The 25,184-nt window shown below is 40.6% G+C and overlaps 1 protein-coding gene across 2 annotated transcripts in view; it reads left to right on the forward strand.

The window, feature by feature from the left end:
• The first annotated feature begins 2,665 nt into the window (after positions 1-2,665).
• Positions 2,666-25,184, forward strand: part of SPRED2 (sprouty related EVH1 domain containing 2) — a 120,943-nt gene continuing 98,424 nt past the window's right edge. For both annotated transcript variants that reach the window (XR_009155032.1, XM_058182314.1), the window contains exon 1: positions 2,666-3,623. Coding sequence is in view for 1 of the 2 variants with exons in the window: in XM_058182314.1 (XP_058038297.1) it covers positions 3,598-3,623 (26 nt within the window). In the remaining variant the exon portion in view is untranslated. The remainder of the gene's footprint in view (positions 3,624-25,184) is intronic.

Genomic DNA, 25,184 nt, shown 5'->3' on the forward strand with positions numbered 1-25,184 from the left:
TGTAACTTGTCCTTGTATTTATTTTACTCGGATATAGAGGAAAATTTTTCCTAGTACAGTATACATCTGAGTATAATAAATGAAAAAAACCAAGTTTTTTACACTGAGTACAAGATTAATCTTTTTTGGTTTTTGTCAGAAGAATTCTTTTATTAATGACTGCATTTGTACACAGCATCAGCACTATTTATACGGGGCTAGTCATCTTTCAAAACACTAACCAGAAAATCCCAAAGGTGCTTTTTCAAGAGGCAACTGGACTTTATGGTTTTTCTTTGAAGATGTTTTGCTTTTCATCCAAGAAGTTTCTTCAGGTCTAACCAGAGAAATTCTCAGAACAGCCAGCTTAAAAGAAAAAGGAGAAGGTAGCAATCTGAGAAATCCTGTTCTGCTTTGTAGTACATTTCCATCCTTCTTTTTCTCTCCTGCAGGATGTCAGGCTTCAGCTTTATCTGTAAATCATAGCCTTTTGTCGAGAGCCTTTCCTCTATGAATAGCCATTTCTTGTGATGAGAAACAAAGTAAGCAAGAGGAAGTGGTTATCAGGCTTCAAACAGAGCACTCAGGAGTCACAGCAGTGATATTGGTGGCACTCCTTGTGATTGCACTATGAAGGGTTTTTTCTTCTTCTAAATTTACTGTACACTACTAGAGTGACAGGAGCCCCTTTAATTTCATTAATTGCCATCAGAGGACAAATCTGAAGGAACGTTGTCTTATAAATTAAGCAACTCTGCTCTTATAAAAGAGCTACGTCCTTATTAAAGCACATCATACGTTTTTATCATTTTTGACAAGCAGATGGGCAAGGTATGCTGTTTATGCCTTAAAGTCATTGCCCATAACTAATCCTAAGGTGCTAGTCACAGGAGGCACCACAGTACAGTTAGATCTCAATTTACTATAGTTCATTATGTTGTGACCTATGGCTACTTTTCAGACTTACAACCATTGCAGCATCCCCATGGTCACATGATCCTCTTTTGTGACCTTCTGACAAGCAAACTCAATGGGAAACTTAACAAGCGTGTTACTAATTTAATTGCCGTGATTCACTTAACAGTTGTGGCAAGAAAAGTCAAAGAATGGGGCAAAATTCATTTAACAAATGTTCCACTTAGCAACAGAAATTTTGAATTGAATTGTAGTCATAAGTCGAGGACTACCTGTACATTTATGTGAAGTTTAGAAATTTGCCTATTATATGATAATAACTATATATGGTGTTTGCTTAAAATGCATAGCAATCAGACTTTATTAGTATGAAATTCTGTATATACCACGCCTTTGGGGAAGTCTCTTTATGTCAGCTTGACTTAAAAGAACAAGAAACAATATGTCCATTTGAGTAGTGAAGATGGCAGTTACAAGCTTTTATGACATATACAGATTATTATGAAACACTTGACCCTATCAGCATGCTACTGTCTGTTTTATTTTCATTATGATATTTATTTAGCACCATTGGAACAATGGCTCCCCCCCACATCACTACATAAGTAGCAAAAAAACCTGGAAATATTAAATGTAAAGGAAACAATCTTGCTATATGGTTTTGCTAAAGTTGCTAAATTTTGCTAACTTTCTTATAGCATTAACTTTTCAAATGAAGTCATTTATTTGTTTTCATCATATGAGGAGACTAAAATTGCTGCTGTAAAACCTGGATATTGAAGTAACATTTTGGGGTTTTTTTAGCCCAATGCTAGACATTTCTGGCATTGCTTTAATTCTTGTCATTAACTCCTTCCAAGTTTTTTTTAATCATAAGTTCATTGATGTTAAATACTCTTGATTTGCTTCTCATTATCCTCATAAATCCTCCTCCGTTTCAAAAGAAACACACCAGAAGAAATGTGAAACTGAACACGTGTGAGGGAAAAGTTACACTGATCTATGTTTTCTTTGTATAAAGCAATTTGAAGTTGGAAAATCTGTTCTTCAGACATTATATCAACCAACCTTTCATGCCGATTTCCACAACGTCCATGTCTTATTGTCAATACAGGTATTAATGAATATTAATCCTGGCTTGAAGAATAAAAGCCTTTATTGAGGACAATCTATATGTGCATATGAAGAGTATTAATAATACAGTTTTGCTTGGGTTTGAAAGGAAATATTTTACCTCTGGGATTTCCCAAGTAGCATCCATCAAATAGCTCTACTGAAATGCCAGTGCTGCTTTCTCCAACAAGACATCCTTAAAATTCCCCTATTTTTTAGCCTGTTGACTTCGGAATGTGGGAGATGGTCCAGCAATTTGGGGAAACCCAGGTGAGGGATTACTCTGTTTTCTGGTCAGATAGTATTTTCACTAAACCTATGGCGTCCTAGAGATTACTTTTCCATTTGCCACTGAAATACAGCATCCTAGATCAGTGAGCTCTCCTTAAGAGGATGGGAAGGACAGTCGAAGTATTGGCAAGCGTGAAGGAAACTATATCCTTGCATTAGATTGCTTGGGTCTCCGGATTCCCGATTTTAAACTTGAGTTAAGTAATTCTGCTCCTGTTTCTCTAGCAACGTAGGTTAAAGAGCGTGTCAGAAAGCCATGTTTTCTGATTTAAGGGAAGGGAAGGTGTGACCGAGCGCCTAATGTTTGCTCGGGTTCTGCTGAGGAGCCATGTGGAACGCGTCTTCTGCCATTCAAAACACGCAAACACACCCCTTCTGCACGCGCTCAAAAGCGCTTTCTCGGACGCCGGACCGCCCGACGCGCGGGTCTCACGGATCTGCGGCAAAGGCGGGCCTTCAAACCTTCGCTCCCGCGCCGCCCCGCCAAGACGACGAGGCCGCCGGCTGCACGGATGAAGGGCTAGGAGAAAGGGGCCGAACGACTCCTGGACGCATCTCCTTGCTTGGCGCAAGAGTGCCCAAAACGGCGATTCGTGAGGCCTCGGGGCAGGAGCGGCGGATCGTGAGGGGTTTGGGAGTTGTTGTTTTTGCGCAAAGCCCCGGGCGGAGTGGCCTCCGCTTCCTTCTCTGCGCCTGGACGGTGGCTTCTCGCTCCCAACCATCTTGAGGGAGGGAAACTAGCTGGCGCCTTGCCTGCCTGCCTGCCTGCCTTTCTCCCTCCCCGAAAGCAGCTGGGCTGCTCGGATAACGTCATCGCTTCCGCCCAGCTTCCTCCTCCTGTTGGCGGCGGCGGCGGCTAAGAATCCAACATGGAGTAAAAAAGAGACAGAGATGGGGCTCGGACGGGGCCGCCGGCTGCAGCACCATCCGGGCGCGTTGGCCGACGCGGCGCCCCGCTGCCTTCCCGCGCGCTGAGCGCCCTTCCGTCGCAGGTCTCGTCTCTCTCTCGCAGCCCCTGCGCTTGGCAGCCAACGAGGCCTTAGCAAACTGCCTGGCTTCTTTCCTTTTCCCTCCCCATCCCTGCCCCCTTCTCTCCCCCCTTCCGCCCGCCCGCTTGCTTTCCAGCGAAGCCGAGGCGGTCTCTTTCCCCGCATCCTTCGAGCTCGATCGGCTCGCTCGCCCGCGCTCTCTTTGCCCTCGATGTGAAGCTGAGGAAGGAGAGGTGGGGGCAAAAAAGAAAAAATGAAGAGGTGCTGCCCGGCTGCCCGCGGCGGGGGATGAATTTTTGAGAAGGAGAAAATGACCGAGGAAACCCATCCAGACGAGTAAGCGTCCGACGAGGGGGGAGGGGGAACAGCATGCTTGTAAACATCTGGCGAGGGGAGGTGCTCGGTATGGTCGTGGCGAGCTTTTCTCCCTATAAGCCGCCTTGCCCCGGTGTCCGGGCGATCGCAAAAAGAAGTGCAAGCTTTGCGGTTATCCCACGTCTGGGTCGCCTTGCCCGGGAGCCTTCGGCTTCCCAGCGCCCCGCTTCTCGGCTTTGCTCGAGAGATTGGCGCAGGGCGCGCAGCGCCCCAGTTCTGCAAGGCTGCTGTGTTTCGAAGAGGGAATGTTAACCCAGCTCGGTTCTGGCAAAAGTGGGGGGGGCGAGAAGGCGTAGAGAAGTATAGATGGACTTTTTTCGGGATCCGTCTAAGACGGGCTCCCCCCCCCCACCTTACTTCTCTGCGTTCCTCGTCTTCATGCTGCTCGCTCTGTAAGTTTGAGGGTCACTGTTGATGCCAGTTCCCCCCCCTTTTTTTTTTTTCCTCTGCCCCCCTTTCACTTCTCCCCTGCCAAGGTTTTTTTTTTTTTTTGCAGCCTTCACATCCGCCATTTCTTTTCTTTTTTTTCTTGACTTACTCTCATTTGCATACCACATTTCCATTCATAAAAAAACACCATTCGAGGCCAGGAGTCTGCTCGGACCGAGGGAGAGAGAGAGAGAGACATCTCGGGGAAGGTGGGGGAGGAAGAGAGGGAAAAGGTTCGATCGCTGTTGCAAGGCGGCTTCGGGCTGCCAGATGGGGGGAGGGAGGCTTCGGGTCTCCTTTCTCCTCCACCTCCCTCCCCCCCTTCGCACGGTGACGGCGGGGCGTGGGGGGGTGAGCAGATCGCCGCGGTGCTTGCCTGCCTGGGCCTCGGCTGACTCTGAAGCTGGCCTGGAGGGGGGAGGAGGGGGGCAGGGATAGAATTTTAGGCACGGCCGCCTCGCTGCTTTCAGCTCATTGTTAGCCTTGCAGCCGGTCGGGACTGTCGCTTGTTGTGTGAGTGTCTAAACTGAAGAAATGGAGGTGGGCGGCCGAGGAGACAGCGGGAGAAATCATTAACGATCGTCTTCGCCCGTAAAAGTTAGTTAACTTCCAAGCAAATCCCTCTCAGCGTGCTTCCAGACTACACTTAATCTCCCTGCTACCGCGCCTCTCCTTTGAGGCACGGAGTTCTTTAAAATTGCCTGGGTGGCGGGGTGCGGCTCCCTGGGCTACTGGTGGTTAAAGGTGACCCGGCTCGCCCGCAAGGGCTATAAGTGCCTCTCGCTGTCTGACTCGGGCGAAGCTGTTTCTGCTCCCTACGGCTGCATATAGTTGGATTCTTTTTCTGCCCTTTTTTTTTTTGTGTGTGAATAAGACAGGTTCCCGTTGTTGTCACATGATCCTGACATTCATAAATCCGGTAACCTTCAGCCTCCGTTCATTCACTCAATCGCTCGCTGCTATCCTTACCTTTCTTGCACCGTTGGCGAAACGTGGGGGAGGGAGGGAGAATAAGAAAACACTTCTGAAAGATTAGGAAATGGATTTTCTCTAAATAGTGCTTCTCCCCGAAAAGAAAGCATCTCTTGCATTCTGGAAATGGGAAGTGACTCACACTTCTTTTCTTATTTTTCTAATGCAAAGGGTTGGTGATGAAGGTTTAAAATGAACATCCGTGGAGAGGATGTAGCTGTTGCTAATTCAGTTTTGTGGAAATGGGTTGGGGGGGGGGAGAGCCAGAGAGGGAAAGAGCAACTCTTACATAAATGCCTTTGCCGATTTATGGCCCAGCATGACAAAGATGGGCTATTTCAGAATAGTTTAGACTGCTTCAATATTCCTTGCACCTGCAAACTGTATATAATCTGCAGCTGCCACACAGCTGTGAGCCCAACCTTGAAAAGCACAAAAAAAATCCCAAAACAACCCATGGCTGGAAACAGCAAGACCAAGTTTGCTAAGCTAAAATGCAATTCATTAGTTTGTATCTTGTTGTATGGGTCATTTATGGCTCAGTATAATGTGTGAATCTGGGCTAATTCAGTGAATAGTAGTTCAATGTAAGATCCGGTTTGGTGTAGTGATTAAGGCCAGGAGGCTGAGTTCCAGTCCCGCCTTGGGCACCGAGCCAGCTGGGTGACCTTGGGCCAGTCACTGTCCCCCAGCCCTAGAAAGGAGGCAAGGGCAAACCACTTCTGAAAAACTTTGCCAAGCAAACTGCAGCGACTACAGTACAGTAGTTGTGGCAGCTGCCAGGAGACAAACACTAATTTGAAGCCAACACACACACACAATTAAATGAGTGAGACAAAATGGGTTCTGGCCCTGAAATACTGATTTTTTATTTTTTTTTACATTTATATCCCGCCCTTCTCCGAAGACTCAGGGCGGCTTACATTGTGTAAGGCAATAGTCTCATTCTATTTGTATATTTATATACAAAGTCAACTTATTGCCCCCCCAACAATATGGGTCCTCATTTTACCTACCTTATAAAGGATGGAAGGCTGAGTAGGTCATATTAGGTAGGTCATGTTGTCAATAGGCTGTTCAGTGTTCACAATACTTTTAGCTGCTCCTTGGCAATTGTATTTAGGTTGCAACTTGCAGGATTTCTCAGAGAGCTTCTGGACATAGTGACTTGGATACATGATGCCTGGATAGGCATTAGGCATAGAATAGCTGTTTTTAGACTGGCTGTCCTAGTTTTTCTTAGAATGGAAAACTGAAAAAGCCTCATAGAAGACAACTTTAAAATCCTGGTACTTCCCTCTTTCTCTCCCTTCTCCTTACCACCAAAATGAGAAATATGGAACAACTGGAACTATTGAGTTGGGGGGAAAAATGGTCCATCTCGAATGAGCGGAAGATATAAGCTAAGAAGAAGTCCTTGTATTTCTTGGGCGGGGATGAGCTAATGTGATACATTTTAATTTGTAGTATATTTCAGTGTTGTGCTTCCATATTGTAGATTTGAAAATAAATCACAGGGCAACAATATTTGAACCAGGGAACCTCAAAGAGGCTTATTTACACAGAATGCATCCTGAAGTTTGGCAAAGCTGTGTCCACTTCAGCATCACGATGCCGCTGCAGTTATGTGACCGTTATGTCCAGTGCTTCCTGCAAGCTTCCCATAAGGAAGGTCCATATGGAAGCCAGCAGGAAGTGGGAAGTTGCTGCTATTCCCATGGATCTTTTATCAATGGTCATTCTGTTCCTCTGTTTTGGTAAGAAAATGTATCTGAAATGTGAACCCAACAGGGTTGTCTAGTTGTTGTCAAATATTTTTACTTACCTTGGTGGCTTACTCCTTAATTGAAACTAGTGCTCATTGGAGTGAAGGATTCCATTGACTTGCTCATGTAGCCTAAATGAAGAGCCGTGGTAGCTCAGGCTGTAAGAAGCCTGTTATTAAAACACAGCAGCCTGCAATTACTGCAGGTTCAAGCCCGGCCCGAGGTTGACTCAGCCTTCCATCCTTTATAAGGTAGGTAAAATGAGGACCCAGATTGTTGGGGGGGCAATAAGTTGACTTTGTAAATATACAAATAGAATGAGACTATTGCCTTACACACTGTAAGCCGCCCTGAGTCTTCGGAGAAGGGCGGGGTATAAATGTAAATTTTTAAAAAAAAGAACCAAATAATATACAGATAGTCCTCAATTTACAAAAGTTCATTTAGAGACTGTTCAAAGTTACAACGGCACTGAAAATGATGACTTATGACCATTTTTCATAATTACAACCCATAATAATGTGATCAGAATTCAGATGTTTGGCAACTGGTTCATACTTACGACCACTGCTGTATCCCAAGGTCATGTGGTCACCTTTTGCAACATTCGGACAAGCAAAGCCAGTGGGGAAGCCAGATTTAACTTAACAACTGGGTTGCTAAATTATCAGTTGCAGTGATTCACTTAACAACTGTGGAAAGAAAGGTCGTAAAATGGGGCAAAATTCACTGAACAGAAATTTTGGGCTAAATTGTGATCATAAGTCAAGGACTACCTGTACAGAAACCTGTGAATAATACCTTCAGCAAGGTGCTCATGTTGTACTTTATATTTTGGCAAAAGACACAGGTTCGGGCCAAGATGACTGCAAATCTCCTTGACTCTGTTCTAGAAGGCACTTTGACACAAACCTGTTTGGCAGAGATGCAAGATGAGGATATAAACAATAGCCTAGTCATTTCCACCTATGGCAAGAACTATTTTAGTCCTGGCAGCAGGAGGTTAGGAGATTTGTCTGCTGCAAATCACAGTTTTTAGCATTTGTTTATAATGTAGATAGAACATGATGTAATAAAAGCATACATATCCAACTCCCAGAAATGGTAAAATTAGGGTGAGCAGATATGTATAGCAACAGAGTCATATTGACAATGCATAATGAACTACGTTGCAAGTGGGCTACAGCTATCTTACATTTTGTGTTTTTAGTATTGTGGTTTGGGTACCATAAATGTGGTGATTATATTTGAAAACTAAGCTGTCCCCATTTCTTTTGCTTAACGTTTTAGCCTCCAAGCAACCATTTTTGCCAATATTTTCCCAAGTTCCTCTCTAATGATATGAGGATTTTGAGGGTTTAAATTTAATACAGGTAGTCTTCAAGAGTCATTTAGTGACTCTTCAAAGTTACAACGGCACTGAAAAAAAGGGACTTATGGCCATTTTTTACACTTATGACCATTGCAGCATCCCCCTGATCAAAATTCAGATGCTTGGCAAATGGTTCATAGTTATGACTGTTTGTGTGTCCTGGGATCATGTGATTTCCTTTTGCAACCTTCTGACAAGCAAAGTCAATGGAGAAACCAGATTCACTTAACAACTGTGTTACTAACTTAACAACTACAGTGATTTACTTAACAACTGTGGCAAGAAAGTGGGGCAAATTCACTTAACAAATGTTTCACTTAGCCATAGAAATGTCGGGCTCAATTGTGGTCGTATGTTGAGGACTACCTGTATTACCAACATGCCACTTAAATAGGAGGTTAGAAAAATGAGATTATTGGTCAGTTTTATTTTATTTTCTGAAAAATATATATATGATTTTTAGAAACATTATATCATTATTGGAGGCGTCTCCAACCTTGGCAACTTTAAGCCTAGAGGACTTCAACTCTTTGCTGGCTGGGGAATTCTGGGAATTGAAGTCCTCCAGGCTTAAAGTTACCAAGGTTGGAGACCCCTGATCTAGAGTAGGGTGTTTCAAAATTGCTCCACAGAAATTTATCAGCCAGTTTTCTATCACTAAGAGCTGTGCCTTTCAATCAGGTTTTGAGAACACATCAATACATTAACTAATGGTTCCACTGCCTGAAAAAGTTTGAATATCTCTGTCCTGTAGCACTGAGTATATAAATCTTAGAGAGGAATCTCAATTGATTGTCTCAGCATATGTACAGCTATACATATGTACTGTGTTATGCGCCATCCGGAGCTGCCTTTGGTAAGATGGGCAGCTATATAAATTTGATCAACAAATAAAACTGTGTTTTGATATTTATATTTCAGCCACCTAAGCTGAACCACTGAAATGTGTCAAACATTAAAACATTTTGAAGTTGGTAACATAGTACTAAAATATTCCAGTTGGAAAAATATAGAAGCCTAAAGTTATTAATATCACTAAGGCAACAATGAGGAAAATATATAACAGAAGAAATGTATGCATCCCTTAGTAGAAAGTCCTATTAAATACAGCTCAAGCGTTTGCAGATAGATGACTATTGGATTGCAGAATGTAAAGTCCCTTCTGTGCCCCTTGCAGTGGTTATGAAAGTTTCATTTTAGATATTTCGGTGAGATACCTTTCATACCTTCAAATTGTGATTGCCATCCAGCATTTAACTTGATGGTTACCATTTCATATACTGTGTTTCCCTGAAAATAATACCCTGTCTTATATTTTTTTGAATGCCGAAATAAACGCTTGGGATTATTTTTGGAGAGATCTTATTATTTTGGGGCACATGGAGCAAGATGGAGCTCCTCTTGGCATCTTACCTGATTTCCAGCTCTGTGTTTAAATATTTTTGGGGAGGGCTTATTTTCAGGGGGAGGCTTATTTTAGCACATGCGCTCAAAAGCCCGATTGGGCTTATTATCAGGGGATGTCTTATTTTCGGGGAAACAGGGTATATCCCCTTTCCAGTGTAAAATAAAATGTCAGATTGCAATGCCACATCTTATTTTAAAGTGACACCCTCAGAATCGGTATATTCCTACAAAGCAAGCTTGTCCTATCAACATCAGTCCTGGACGATAAAGCTAACCTTGTTTTGTGCTTTAAGGTTTAATGTATAACAAATTTTTAACGGGGGAAAAAAAGCTGTAATATTATTACAATCTATAGTTGAAGATATAAATGAAAATTGAGTTGAGTGGAGGAATCGTACCATTCAACATCATTAGTAGGATTGTTGTATATGTGTCTCAACAGTGTTTATGTCTAACTCTTGCCTGCTTATTCTCTTTCCCATGCAAACATACACTCAACTAACTTACCAGGGACCTCATGAATATCCCCTGCCTTGGATCCATTTTCTGTGTACTGCAAAGCTGCCCAGTGTAAGGTTTCTGTGTGTGGCAAGTACGTTCTTGCCCATGGGAATTTCCTGTGTGATATGAAAGAAGCATTAAAAAAAATGGAAGAGTTTATAGAATGTATCTGAATTTGTACAATTTTGTACATACATATATGTATGCTATTTTGAGCTGCTTGGAAGAAAACCAAGATGTTCCTTTGTGGGACAATATATGTATGCACATTTTTGGCTGAGGTCCACTGTAAAAAAAGTGGGTTTTCTTCTGCTGCTTGTGGTGCATAGAAGTTCTTCTAGGCTCAGAAATCTGGTCTCTGATGGAATGTTTAATGTTCTGCACACCTCTATTGTTTTTAATGAGTAACACCTGCACCTAATAGCTTTTGAGTTGTTTTCTGTTGGAGAAAATGGCAACAACATTGCTAAATTGCTGGGGGGAAGGTTTTTGTTAAAGGGCGTTTGGGAAATTTTATTATTAAATCTGATGCTTTTAGAACCCCTTTCTCTCTTTACTGGTATTAGATTTACATCAAGTACCCAAATCACCTTAAATTAATTGCAACTCTTGAACATGAAGAATATAACCCATTCCCAGCCTGGAGCCCACCTGATATATTAAATGATTGCTTCAGGCCAACATGGATATTAGGTTGATAAAAATTCTAATTGAGCACCTCAGAAGAATTCTGAGGAAGGGTATTGTGAATAAATAGCAACTAAGGTAATGGCAGGTATCTGAGAGCTTTTTGAGTCAGTGTCGACTCCTAGTGATTACCTGGGCAAGTTCTTGTGGGTTTTCTTGGCCAGATTTTGGAAGTGGTCTGGTTTGCTATTGCCCGCTTCCTACCGCTGAGAGAGAGGGACTGGCTCAAGGTTACCCAGCTGGCTTCGTGCCTCACAGCCTTTTGTTCACAACCTTGCTGTATTAACCACCCCCACGCTGAAATGAAGAATGGACAAATGGATTTGTACCAAGGAGACTTTCTGGTCTGCAGGTTGTATGTACTTTATCTCTTGCAGTGCTTCCATATTCTCTACTTCTTTTGGCTTCTTACTGAGCAAATTGTGGAATAGCCTCATGTATGCAAGATATAGATATAAGAACATATAAATATTTACACACACCCCTCTCCTTTCTAAGGTTTTTTTCCCCTCACGCAACTGTAAGCTGATTAGTATCCAATATGGTAGTTATACTGATTTCAATAAATTTTAGTTTGCACATGAGAGGTTTCTCTCTGGGACGACAACTTTCCTAGCCTCAGCTATGGTGTTACATTATATAATACAAACAGTTAGGAGAACCAAGCTCCCTTGCATCGTAACCTATGCCATTTAACTCATAATTAGGCAAATGTCTCCAGTTTTGGCCTTGCCAATAAACAAGGGAGAAACGAGGAAGGAAATTGCTCTAAAGAACTGAATTATGAAAAAAAAATGTTCTAAGGCCCACTTTTGATTTGGAATCCACAGTGACAGGAACCCAGCCAGAAAAATACTATTGTCCACTTAAGAGCCATGGTGGCGCAGTGGTTAGAATGCAGTACTGCAGGCTAATTCTGCTGACTACCGACCGCCAGCAGTTTGACAGTTTGACTCTCATCGGCTCAAGGTTGACTCAGCCTTCTTCCGAGGTGGGTGAAATGAGGACCCAGATTGTTGGTGGCAATATGCTGGCTCTGTAAACCGCTTAATAAAGCACTGTGAAGTGATATAAAAGTCTAAGTGCTGTTGCTGTTGCTGTTGCTGTTGCTGTTGCTATCCTAACAAAACTACTTAGTAAACCTAAGTGAAGAGAATTATAGGCTAAAGGGAATGCTTCCACTTGATGCTCACTTGAGCAGGAACAGAGTATGGGATGAACTTGTCTAAAAGTAGAGAAAATAACCAATAACAATTTACATAAAAAGGTAAATGTCAGAAACTTCTACCCAAACATACTTGACTTGCTTAGAGTATAATGGAATTCGGCTGTGCCTCAGAAAGTGAGTGGGGGGAAAAAAGCTTTTCATTATGAATCCTTTAATGGACTCCCAATCTCACATGTGAAAAACAGATGTTTGGGTTGAAGATATGCTGCTTATAGAGGAACTTGTTTTGGAATCCTAGTTAGTCATTGTACTATATAGAATGTAGCTGAGAACCAATGTAATCATGAAATATAGTCAGAATAATTGCCTGTTGCTCTTTAAAAGTTTGTAAATGCTATGTTGCTGCTATAGGATGATTATATTGTTCTAATGTTTTAAAAAGTTTATTGTGTGCTTCTTTCAAAAGTAAAGTAGCTAGAAATACTTTGTGCTACTATGTTTGCTTGTGAATAAAGAAAATGATTGAGAAAGCTATCCATGGTCACCGTTCTCTTGGCTAATAGAAAACATCCAGAACATCTAATAGAAAAATCATGCAATTCTTCTTCCTTAATTTCTTCTTAATATTCATGTTTCAGATACAGTGATCTATGAGAGGTCTAGATATTAGCTGTCTTATTAAACCGTGTATTACAATCTACGTTCACAAATTATGCTTCTGAGCCTTTGATTACCAACAAAAGAGACACACAGAATATATAAAACGTTTGGTTCTTAAGTGCCACACTTGGTTAGTGTTGTGTCTGAATCAGGCTTGTGGTTTGATTTCTAGTTCCCTTTCTAGCTTTCTTTTACGATGCGGCTCATAAAAATTGGATCTGAATTCTCAGAATTCCAGTTCCCTTTTCACAGACATTTAAGTGCTCCTGTTTTTTTCCTCAGCGCTTTTCTCATTCTGTGTACCAGCAGAAATACCTCCTTCTCACTAGGCTATTTGCAAGAGGATGCAAAAACAGTAGGATGATGTCAGCTCCTCCCACAAATACTTAAGTGCTCGGAAACACAGTATCAATTCCAACCATAAATAATGACTTGACAAGTAAATCTTCTAGATCCCTAGAAGGATACTAGGGAAATGGGAACTGCTTAGGAATCTGCAGTGACAAGTCAGTTCCAGACTGTTATCTAAAACAGTGGCCCCCAACCTTTTGGGCACCTGGGACTGGTTTTTCCACGGACCGGAGGGGGCGTGTTTTTGCTTGCTGCCTCCATCCCATGAATGGGGCTTCACTTGTTTGCACAGCCCAGTTTCTGGCATGCCAAGGACCAGTGCTGGTCCATGGACCAGGGGTTGGGGACCCCCTGATCTAGAAGGCTGCAAGATATTGAAAAGGAGACTCATTTGTTTGCTGTTAATAATTGTATTATCTGCAAAGTTGATAAGAGAAATAGGATGAATCACTACATGCTTGAAACTATGTTAAAAAGGACCAATCTCTACAACAGAGTTTGACATGTTCCATGTAGCTTTTGTGTTCTTAAACAGCACAGGCTACACTTACTGTCCTACGTGGATGAAAGGCAAGGCGCTTTCTTAAGGCCACCTCAGTGAATTCTTGGCTGAAGTGAGATATGAATGGGGACTTCAGTATCTCTTAGCCAGTTAGCTTTTATCTCAGCTTTTTAAAAACACTTCAAAACCAAGATATCCCTTGATGCATGAAGCTTCTGTTACATGAGTGGGAGGACATGCGCTTCAGCAGCTGCCTTCTACAGCTTTTTTCCCTTTGGCAAGAAGATATTTCATGCACCACTTTCCTCATTGGTTCCAGAGTTCAGCTTTGTGCTTGTTCATATTATTTCCGATGGCTTTGCAGCATCAGTTTTATCTCCCATTCACAGGCAGCAGTTCCTTATGAAATGTTATGAATGGCTTTGGAGTGGCGATTACTACCCAGCTCTATTTATCATCATGAGTTTTGGCTGTGTAGCTTGGACCCCTGCTGTGTCCTGCTGCCATGACATCAGTCTCTGCTTTTAAGGCAGGAAACACAGTCCTGGGAAGTGTAAGCGTGACAATTGTTGAATTGCCTTATCTCCAGGACAAAAATCCAGCTCGTTGAGGACTGTTTAAACTACAGGGTGCCAAGAGGGCATTTGATAACAAAATAAAAATAAACACAAAATAAATGTAAAGTCCAACTTTACAAATCCTCTGACTTTGTTGTATGTATTTTTTTGTATGTTGTACCTTGATGAACGTATCTTTTCTTTTATGTACACTGAGAGCATATGCACCAAGACAAATTCCTTGTGTGTCCAGTCACACTTGGCCAATAAAAATTCTATTCTATTCTATTCTATTCTTTGGATAAATTGGTGGAACTCCTGTTATTTCTTTGGACTGGTGATTGTTTCCACCAAGGTTTGTGGTAAAGAACGTCACTTGCAAGTTTAGTTGTACGTGTGCAATACTAACAGTACTATGGATCATGACACCTTTTAAGTTTTTTTCCTCTGAAGACAGGCATAATTGAACAGTTCAGATTGTTTGAGAGTAAGTGCCAACATGGGCATAAGTTGAGCACTCCCTTCCATTGATGGGAAGATGTTCATCACAAAGACAGAGTTCAGAGAAAGGGTGTGAGCAGAGCCAAAGTATGAGGAAATATCCCAGAATTATCCTTCCTGCTTCATTGAATTACAAGGTAAATTTGTTCAAGAATTGCTTTGCTATATGATGAGGTGCATTGAAGCTACCCAGATAAGCCTTGCTATTCTGTAATTGTCTAATGGTCAGTATTCAGTAGAGGTATTACATATCCATTCTGCTCCCCTCCCCTTTTCTCTCTCTTACATATTTCATGTTTCCCAATAATCTTTTTTTGTTGTTGTTTTTATTGAAAAAGTTTTAGAAAACAAACAAACATTTTTTCCCCTTTTCCCCCCCCTTCCCCCCTCCCTCACCTCATCACACACACACCCCAGCTTCCCGGGTCAATCACAAGGTATTATTACACATAAACCAAACATAGACTAAGATTTTCCCTTCTAACCCAATTAGCCTCATCCAAGTCTTTTCATTTCCTAACCTCCCCCATAACATTCTAAAATAATACATCCTAATTATTCAAAGGCAATCTGATATCTCTTAATCTGATATCTATTTTGTATATAATCAATCCATTTTTTCCATTCAATTAAATATCTTTCCTACGTATTGTCTTTCAAAAAGGCTGAGATTTTTGCCATCTCAGCCAAGTTGATAACTTTCAATATCCATTCTTCTATTGTAGGTAATTCTTTTTTCTTCCAGTATTGTCCAATCAGCAGTCTTGCTGCTGTTATTAAGTTCAAGATCAATTTAGTCTCAGTCACTGTACAATCCGTTATAATTCCCAAAAGGAAAAATTGCGGCAGGAACTTTATCTTCTTCTTCAAAACATTTTGAATAATCCACCAAATTCTTATCCAAAAGGCCTTAATTTTCTTGCAAGTCCACCGAATATGAAAATATGTAGTAGCATCATCACACTCACATCTCCAACATTTTGCTTGGATATCAGGATACATACATGATAATTTCTTGGGATCTAAATGCCATCTATAAAACATCTTATAAAAATTTTCCCTTAGATTCTGTGCTTGTGTAAACTTAACATTTCTAATCCAAATTTTCTCCCATGTTGCCAACATTATTGGTTCCTGAATATTCTGTGCCCATTTTATCATACAGTCCTTTACCAAATCCTTTTCCGAATCTATTTCAAGCAACACATTATACAATCTCTTTATATGCTCCTAGGTCTGATTTCTAATTTGCTTTATTAAATTTTCCTCCCTTTGCATTATACCAATTTTTTAATCTTCTTTCCATCTAGCGATTAGTTGCCCATATTGAAACCAAGTATATTTCCTCCCTTCTTCATTTAATACCTGTAAAGATTTTAATTGCAAGCTACCTCTTTCAACATACAAGAGTTCTTTATAAGTAATCATTTCCTGTTTCTGTTCTATATTTATATTCTCTATTGCGTGTCTATTTTTCCCAATAATCTCATTAAATATTGTATCATACAAATAGAACTAATACTACACAAGAAATACATTTAAAAAATAAAAGTTAAGAAAGTGTAGAAAAAGGGGAAAAGAAGAAAAAAATAACCATCTTTTTGCTGTACATTTTAAAATGTACAAGTTGTATTTCAACTTAAAAAAAAAAAGGATTAAAGCAGTCTCAGCTGGTGATTTCAATAAAACCGGTCGGAAGTTTCTCAATGTTTACTTTTAAGAAAAACAGCCAAAAGGGGAAAAATTAAATCTAAAGTGATTAAGAGATCAGCTTCAGTTGAACATAAAGTCCATTTGGGCAACATTAGTGGCTCTAAGCATGATGGAATCCTGTGACTCCCAGCTAATCACAAGCAGACCACAAAAATGCAGTTCCAGCCACCTGCTTACAGAAGAAAGAAAGAAACCTTGTATGGAATACATGTGGGTAATCTTGTGATTTCTCTTTAACCCAGAGAGATTTCAGCAGCCCGAATCCTGCAGTTGGGTGCCATTTTCATCCACAGCGTATTTTAGAGGAATATCAATTCACCATAATGGTTCACCAGAAGGTGCCACCACCACCAAAAAATATTTTGGATAGTTGAAAATGTTTTTAAAGAATGTTCCTGAATTCGTATCATAGTCATTTTAGCACTTCACTCCCTTTCTCAAATAATATGGGGAAATAGCTTTGCTTTATTTTAAGTCAAGAGAATTGAATATGTCAGCAATGAGTTTTCTGGAGTCCAGGACAGAAACAGTTTCTAAAAGATTTGCATTCAAGAACAAAAATAAACTAGAACTCCCTTTTATGTTACAGTTAGGGCTGTTAAAATTATTGTCACCATCCTCACTGCCATGTTCATGTTCTTAAAGCATTGTACCTGGTAAATGTAGTAGGTAATCCTTGACTTAGGAACACAATGAAGTCAGCCCATTATGGTTGTTAAGTCATTATGTTCATAAAACTGGTCACCCCATAACCAACCTGATTTTATGATATTTTTTCCAGCAGCTGTTAAGTGACCACTGCAGTTATTAACCGAACACCACAGTTGTAAAGTGAACAAATGGTTTACTATGGCTGGGTTTGCTGAAAAATGAAAGTAAATGCTGGTTTTGTGAGAAAATGTTGTAATGCCACAAATAGCCGTAAATGCAGACCAGCTGCCAAGCTGTCAGAGCTTCAGAACTGCATTGCAAGTACCCCTAGGGAGGTCTAGCATAACCTTCAAATGGTCACTAAGCAAGCAGTCATAAGTGAAAGAATGCCTGTAAGCTTACATATGCCTACCTTGGAAAAGCTGAGTTCTTGTTTCTGGCTAGGTAGAACCCTGTACTTTTGACCGTGATGAGATTTAAGATATGATGGCTGAGAAACACTGCCCCAAGCAGCCTTACAAAGTAAATCCTGATGCAGTATTCCAAGTCAGGAGTGCCTTCAGACCATCTAGCAAAGTTATCACCAGGAACTGAGTTTAATTCTTTAACTTGGCCCATGGCCAACATTGGTGATTTCAGAAAAAAAGCTAATCAGAGTCATTATTGATTAGTATTTGCATTGAAAAACACCAGGAAAGTCCAGAGCCTACCATCTAAGTTGGGAAGCCAATAAAGCAATGAGAAACCACTTTGATATCATTGCCAAGAAGATACATGGTGACCAATAAATTTAATTGGAATTAGAGGTTACCTGTCTTGGACAGCTTGCACAGTTGATGCGACTGTGCTATTTCTAAGTAGTGGAACCATAGTTCATGCTCTGCTGCCCTACTCTTCACATGTGCAAATTCACTGTCCATAATTCATGTCATGTATTAAACTTTTGTTGTACTTATTCATGGGACTGGATTTGCACAGCATACTAAGCCACATATAATGATGTATGAAGCACAATGGCCGAATTCCCATGACAACTTAGTGCAATAAGCAGAATCGGCCATAATGAAGAATTAAGGCTGCATGGAGTAGAATATGTTACACCGTGAACTGCTTCACACATTGCACTAAGTCAGGGGTGTCAAGCACTATTTCATTGAGGGTGACATCAGGGTTGTGTTTGATCTCATGGGGGCGGGGGATGGGTATGGCCAGCTCAACATCCGTTTTCAGCTGCAGTAGCCTCCTGCAGTCCTCTGCCAATGAAAACGGAGCTCGGGAGGGCTGTGCGCATACCCCAGAGCTCCATTTTCACTGGCAGAGGCAATGTGGTCCATTCCTTTGCTGTTTCCAGAGCAGCCCCATGGGCCAAATCCGGCCCACAGGTCTTGAGTTTAACACCCCTATACCAAGTCATGGTTTCTTAAGCATAGTTATTGTTTGGTTTAAAGTGATAATCAAAACTAGTCAGTAATTTCCTTAGCAGTTTGTGTGAACATAGCCTATGGCTAGTGCTGTAAAGAAAAAAGAAGAGTGAATTTATAGGTAAGAAGTATGTAAGGATACATGGTATCATGCTTGTTTTAGATAATCTCCTTTTACAAGTGTTTTAAGAGAAACACAGCCACACACAGCTACTTTACAAAGTAGAATTATTTATCCTTTAAGATAAAACTTGCATGCCAGAGAAATAAAACTATTAGACACACAGAAATCAGCACTATTTCAATTTCAACTATTTCAACTGATTCAATTAAACAGCATTATTGTAAGCTAAGACAAATCTAAGAATATGACTTCTCTTGTGCTTGCACGTATTTTCTATATATGGTCTCAGAAAGAGTAATATGATGGACTGAATAAATATTCATTCACCCCACCCCAAATTTGATTATCTGTGTACATAGCAAATTTTTAAATAAAAATGAGGCAATGAATTGAATGTTCCCATTATCATGGAATGAATACTGACCAATTTGAAATTAGTAGAAAAAGAGCAATTTAAGACCAAAATTGAGCCTAGCAATTACCATTGTAAGTCACGACAATTGTAAATCAGGTCATCACGTGACTACTTGGATTTTATGCCCTGTTCTTGTGGCGGGGGTCATTAAATGAATGTGGTGATGTTCACTTTGAGTGGTTTTTGCCAGAAATACTGGCAAAGAAGTAACTGCCAGTTTCCAGCAAAACTGCTGCAAATCACAATTATGTGACTTTAGAATGCTGTAAATAGCCCTAAATGCAGGCTGGTTGCTCAGCATCCAAAATGCAGTCATGTCATTGTGGGAGGTGGGGGACTGTCATAACTTCAGAACTAGGTCGTCAGTAGCTTTTGTTGGATTTGTCATAACTTTGAATGGTTATATTAGCTATATTAGCTAAGCAATCATGAATTGCCTGTGTTGCTAATTGTTTAGTAAAATCTGGGCAACTGAACTTGTCCTAAATACATGAAACAATCAAACACAACAGAGGAGCATGCAAAGGTTTGCATTAAATACTTGGGAAGAGGCTTTTGTAGTGGACACGGTATAAACATAACCATATGTGACCTTCCCTGGAACATGACCCCCTGCGCTCAGTTTACTCAAGCCCTGGTCATCTCTAGTCTGGATTACTGCAATGCATTCCTCATGGGGCTACCCTTGCAATCCACTTGGAAGTTTCAGCAAAGTGCAGCAGCAAGAGAAGTCTTTGGAGCTCCCTATAACACCTCTGCTCCATGAACTTCACTGGCTACTAGTCTGCTTCCAGATGCAGTTCAGGGTGTTGGTTTAAACCAGAGGTCTTCAAACTTGGCAGCTTTAAGAATTGTGGACTTCAGCTTTGCTGGCTGGGGAATTCTAGGAGTTGAAGACCTCCAGGCTTAAAGTTGCCAAGGTTGGAGACCCCTGCTTTGGAACATCTTACCCTCCAGAGTAAGATCTGCCCAACCTTCCTGTACTTCCATAAGAGGTTGAAGACCTGGTTCTGCCAGTTGGCCTTGAGGATCTAGTGGGGGGAGTTCCACACTGGAGGTGACTGCTGCATTGATGGCAGACTCCACCTCTGCGCCCTCCCCACCCATTCTCTGCCCGTCCATCTTTTGTTATATTGATGTATTCTCATTTTCACTATTTATTTCAAAGTTTTCCTTATTGTTTTACTTCTGTTTTGTTTATATTTCTTTTTGTTGTAAGCCATCTAGAGTAGCCCCACCTAGAGTAGGTGGCAAATCAATTTTTTTAAAAAAAAAAAAAAAAAAAAGTTTGAGGGAACAGTCCAGGCCATAAGAAGTCAACTTGCGTTCTCCAGTTATTTAAATTGAGGAGATTCTTTCTCTACCATTCTTACGCTTTTTAAAAAAAAAAGTTTGAGGAACAGTCCAGGCCATAAGAAGTCAACTTATGCTCTCCAGTTATTTAAATTGAGGAGATTCTTTCTCTACCATTCTTACGCTTTTTAAAAAAAAAAGTTTGAGGAACAGTCCAGGCCATAAGAAGTCAACTTATGCTCTCCAGTTATTTAAATTGAGGAGATTCTTTCTCTACCATTCTTACGCTTTTTAAAAAAAAAAGTTTGAGGGAACAGTCCAGGCCATAAGAAGTCAACTTGCGTTCTCCAGTTATTTAAATTGAGGAGATTCTTTCTCTACCATTCTTACGCTTTTTTTAAAAAAAAAACCATTCAGGGTAGTAATCACCAAAAATGAGGGAAGGCCTATAAACATAAGCCCCTTCCCAGCTTAAGTTTCCCACAAACAAGTTTTAACAGTATAATTTTAAGAGCTTTTAGGGAGGAAAATGGGGAAGATCCATGGCCTGTATTTTAACACTTGAAAAGAATCTGACTGTTTATATAGGCAATGAATAAAACGTTCATGCCCTGGAGCTGATCTAGGGTTGCTAAGAATGCAAGCTGTAACATATAAAGGTGCGTGTGAGAGAGAAATGGAAAAAAAACCCTGCAGGAACCAGTTCAAATGTCTAATTTCCTGAGTCTGCCAGCAACTATATGATGGAGGACAGAAAAAGATGCTACTTCTTTAAGAAGCCATCAACAGCGACTTAAATGCCCCCACATGCTCGGAATCAGCTTTTCCCCTTTTGAATCTGGATCACTGCACCGTCCTAGAAATTAATATGTGCCTGAGTGGATCCCTTGTGTCACTTCACTATTAACACTCCAGTTGGTTGTGAAGGTGGCCTTTTTGCAAAGAAGGGAAATCATGTTCAGAGAAAAGGAAGGATAGCATCCCTCCAGGGATGGTTAACATGGCAGCCGCACAAAGCCATTATTGCATTTTAGGAAGATGCTCCTTACAATTATGTGAAATTATGGCGAGGATTATAGAAAATTATGGTGAGGAGTGACTAGGAGAAAATGCTTAAATGAATCCTTTACAGTAGTTTTACTGGAAAAGAAATTAAGAGCTGGTATGAGAGTGGCTAGAATGATGGGCTGTTGAGGGAGATATCCAGGGAGATTTTTTGGCTCACTGAAGGATTGAAATACTGCAGGGAATATAATAACTGGATGGGGCTTGTGCTTAGGTTACCCATGAAATAGTTGATAAATGAGGGTGGCGATGTGATTTGGCCTGAATTATAGCATCTAAGAGTATCATTGGGCAGATCTGAAATAAGACATAAAGTACATATTACATTAATGATTGGCTATTCTAATTATGTTCTCATGATGGATTACTTTTGCTCTGAAGATCTTGATATGGTTTAAAAGGGCCTCTGGTGGCTCAACAGACTAAGCAGTCTGTTATTAACACAGCTGCTTGCAATTACTGCAAGTTCAAGCCCCACCAGGCCCAAGGTTGACTCAGCCTTCCATCCTTCCATCCTTATAAGGTAGGTAAAATGAGGACCCAGATTGTTGGGGGCAATAAAAGTTGACTTTGAATATAATATACAAATGGATGAAGACTATTGCTTAACATAGTGTACGCCGCCCTGAGTCTTCGGAGAAGGGCGGGATATAAATTCAAATTTAAAAAAAAAAAGTTTGAGGGAACAGTCCAGGCCATAAGAAGTCAACTTGCGTTCTCCAGTTATTTAAATTGAGGAGATTCTTTCTCTACCATTCTTACGCTTTTTAAAAAAAAAAAAACATTCAGGGTAGTAATCACCAAAAATGAGGGAAGGCCTATAAACATAAGCCCCTTCCCAGCTTAAGTTTCCCACAAACAAGTTTTAACAGTATAATTTTAAGAGCTTTTAGGGAGGAAAATGGGGAAGATCCATGGCCTGTATTTTAACACTTGAAAAGAATCTGACTGTTTATATAGGCAATGAATAAAACGTTCATGCCCTGGAGCTGATCTAGGGTTGCTAAGAATGCAAGCTGTAACATATAAAGGTGCGTGTGAGAGAGAGATTTGCAAGTTCAAGCAATACTCATAAAGGTGGTGAATGCATTAACCCTCAAATAGAGTAGACTGTATAATAGTTGGGCCCCAGATATATATTTTTCTGATTGTCTCATGTACTATCCCAGTGTTGGTGAACCTTTTCAGCACCAAGTACCGAAATAGGAGTGTGCGTGCGCACACAGGGGAGCACCGGAAGAGCAACTCCCCGGCGCATATGCGTGGGGGCTCCGGAAACTAGAAGAGCAGTTCCCCAGCGTGCGTATATGCACGGGTCACCTGGTATTCCAGTTTCTGGCACGCATTTGCGAGTGAAGACCAGCTGGCTGGCATGCATGTACACGCCGGAACCGGAAGCTCAGCTTCATGGTGCGCGCATGCGCGCCACGGAGATGTTTTTCTGGTTTCCCATGCTTTTTTTTTTTAATTTGAATTTATATCCCGCCCTTCTCCGAAGACTCAGGGCGGCGTACACTATGTTAAGCAATAGTCTTCATCCATTTGTATATTATATACAAAGTCAACTTATTGCCCCCAACAATCTGGGTCCTCATTTTACCTACCTTATAAAGGATGGAAGGCTGAGTCAACCTTGGGCCTGGTGGGACTTGAACCTGCAGTAATTGCAAGCAGCTGTGTTAATAACAGACTGTCTTAGCAGTCTGAGCCACCAGAGGCCCTTGAGGTGCTTCTGGTTTCCCGCACTGGAATCCAGAAGAGCAACGGGCGATGGCTGGCGTGCCCGGAGAGATGGCTGTGTGTGCCACTTCTGGCACATATGCCATAGGTTCACCATCATGGTCCTATCCCTTGTCAGTGAAGCATGAAATTTAATGTGGAAATACCCTAAAACTTTGAATTACAATCAAGTTCTGAAAGTTTTAATTATTTCACATATTTCTTATTTTTTATTATGCATATAGTAAGAAAAACCTAAAAATTACAGTATTAGAAGATGCAAAACTCCAACTACTCATAGTAGGTTTCAAAACCTGGTTTTGAAAACCCTTTGAAAAATAGCTGCTTCCCTTTCATTAGTAATGTCATATTCAGGCTTGCCAAAAAGATTCTGGGTCACCCTCCAGACCTCAGCCTATGTTCTTGGGTATTATGTTTGTCAAAAGCTAAACATTGCATGTCAAAATAAAAACCTACCAATTGTTAAACATGGAGGTGGTAAGATGGTGATTTTAGGATTCTTTTCTTCTTGAGAACCTGGACAAATTGACATCATTGAGGGGAATATGAAGTCTCATTTTATTAGAATTCTACAGGAGAATATCAGAACATGTGTCCATCGGAGAAAACAAATGGGTTATAGACCATGTGCTAAGATGGTGAGCATTAACATCTTTTATTACATGTATAAGATACATAAAGAAGAGATATCTCTTACCTCTTGTTTATTTAAGTAGAGCTTGAATGGAAAGCTATGCTGAGAATAGGAAAGGTGCTAACCTAGATGTTTAAGGGAGGCTAGGTTTTAATGTTCCCATCAGTTTGTATCTATAATTATTTGTTTTCAGTTGCAAATTGCAGTTCTGCTTCCAGCAATTCAGAGCTGTAAAAATAGGTGGTAATATATCCTTGATACATTTGAATGTTGTGTAGTATTGAAGGGGGTTTGTTTGGTTGAATTTTTGTGCCTGGAAGAGTACCAGAAGAGAATGTGGATTTTTCTAATTAATGCCATATTGGTTTAAGAAGAAAAACCTTATTGCTCCATGTTGTATAATGCTGTTTTGTATGGGGGGAGGGGGAATGGTGGTGTTTTTCAAAGGAGAAATGCAACACACAAAGATCCATATAAGCTTTTTGTGTCAGGGTTTTCAAAAACAAATTAAAAATGTGTAGCCTAAAGTATCTACATGGATATTATCACTAGGGAACATCACAGCATTAATTTAAAATATTACTGAATAGTAATGGGAACTATTAAACATTTGTTTTTGTTTTGATAGTGTCTTTTTTGGAGCTATAATTTCATTCCAGATATTCTGTGTCTGCGAGATTTGAAAATGATCCTTGCAGCACCCTCTCGCTCTTCTGTGGCCTTCCCACTCCAGTAACTTTCAGTAATGCCAAATAAGGGAGTTCCCAAAATGTATTTCTTAGAATGAACTGTTTTGAATACAGAAGGTAAACTTAAGGGGCATGCTTGCATGTATTTATTTATTTTTTAAATACTAAACTGCTTGAAACAAAATAATCTTGCTTGTAGTGTTTTATTAGAACATTCAGAAATTCCAATATGCTGCCACAGAAAAATTAAAATAAGTCCTTGCTCAACTATTTTATGTGAGAGGGGGCCACAAATGCAATGGAACAGTACAGGAATGCTATCTAGCATACATCCTCATAAAATTAGACTAAAAAAATAACTGTAAAACTTTTTAAAACTTTTCATAGCACACAATGGCAGTTTGGCCTGCCAACCTGACAGCCATGGAGCTGAGGTCAGCAAATATATAGATTCACTACAGAAATACAGCTTGTTAACAGCAGCAAAAAGTGCATTTTTCTGGCTATTGGATTGAGATGGTCTGCAAATATCAACAAAGCATCTTTTTAAAAAAATTTGGTATCCTGAAAGTTCATTAGCATAAGCAACACTTTCTATCAATATACTTGGCACATCTGCATTTGGCAAACTGTCTTAAGAAAAAAAAAATAGGACAGGACAATAACATGATATTGTAACCAATGAATTCTTCTACACAACAAAGAAGACAGCCTGAATGTGTGTGTTGATCACTTTAAGAATATGAAACATTGGGCAAGGGATTTGCTAAGAGAGAAAACTCCCTCCCCCACCACTTCCCAAATAGAGGTTTTTGTACTTGTAACATACCAGCAGTGAGTGTATCTTTGTGAATGTATAACTTCTCTGTATGAAAGATGGAAGACATAGTATTGCCACGTGCTG

This window comes from Ahaetulla prasina, chromosome 1 (assembly GCF_028640845.1).
Source record: "Ahaetulla prasina isolate Xishuangbanna chromosome 1, ASM2864084v1, whole genome shotgun sequence".
NCBI classification, from domain to species: Eukaryota; Metazoa; Chordata; class Lepidosauria; order Squamata; family Colubridae; genus Ahaetulla; species Ahaetulla prasina.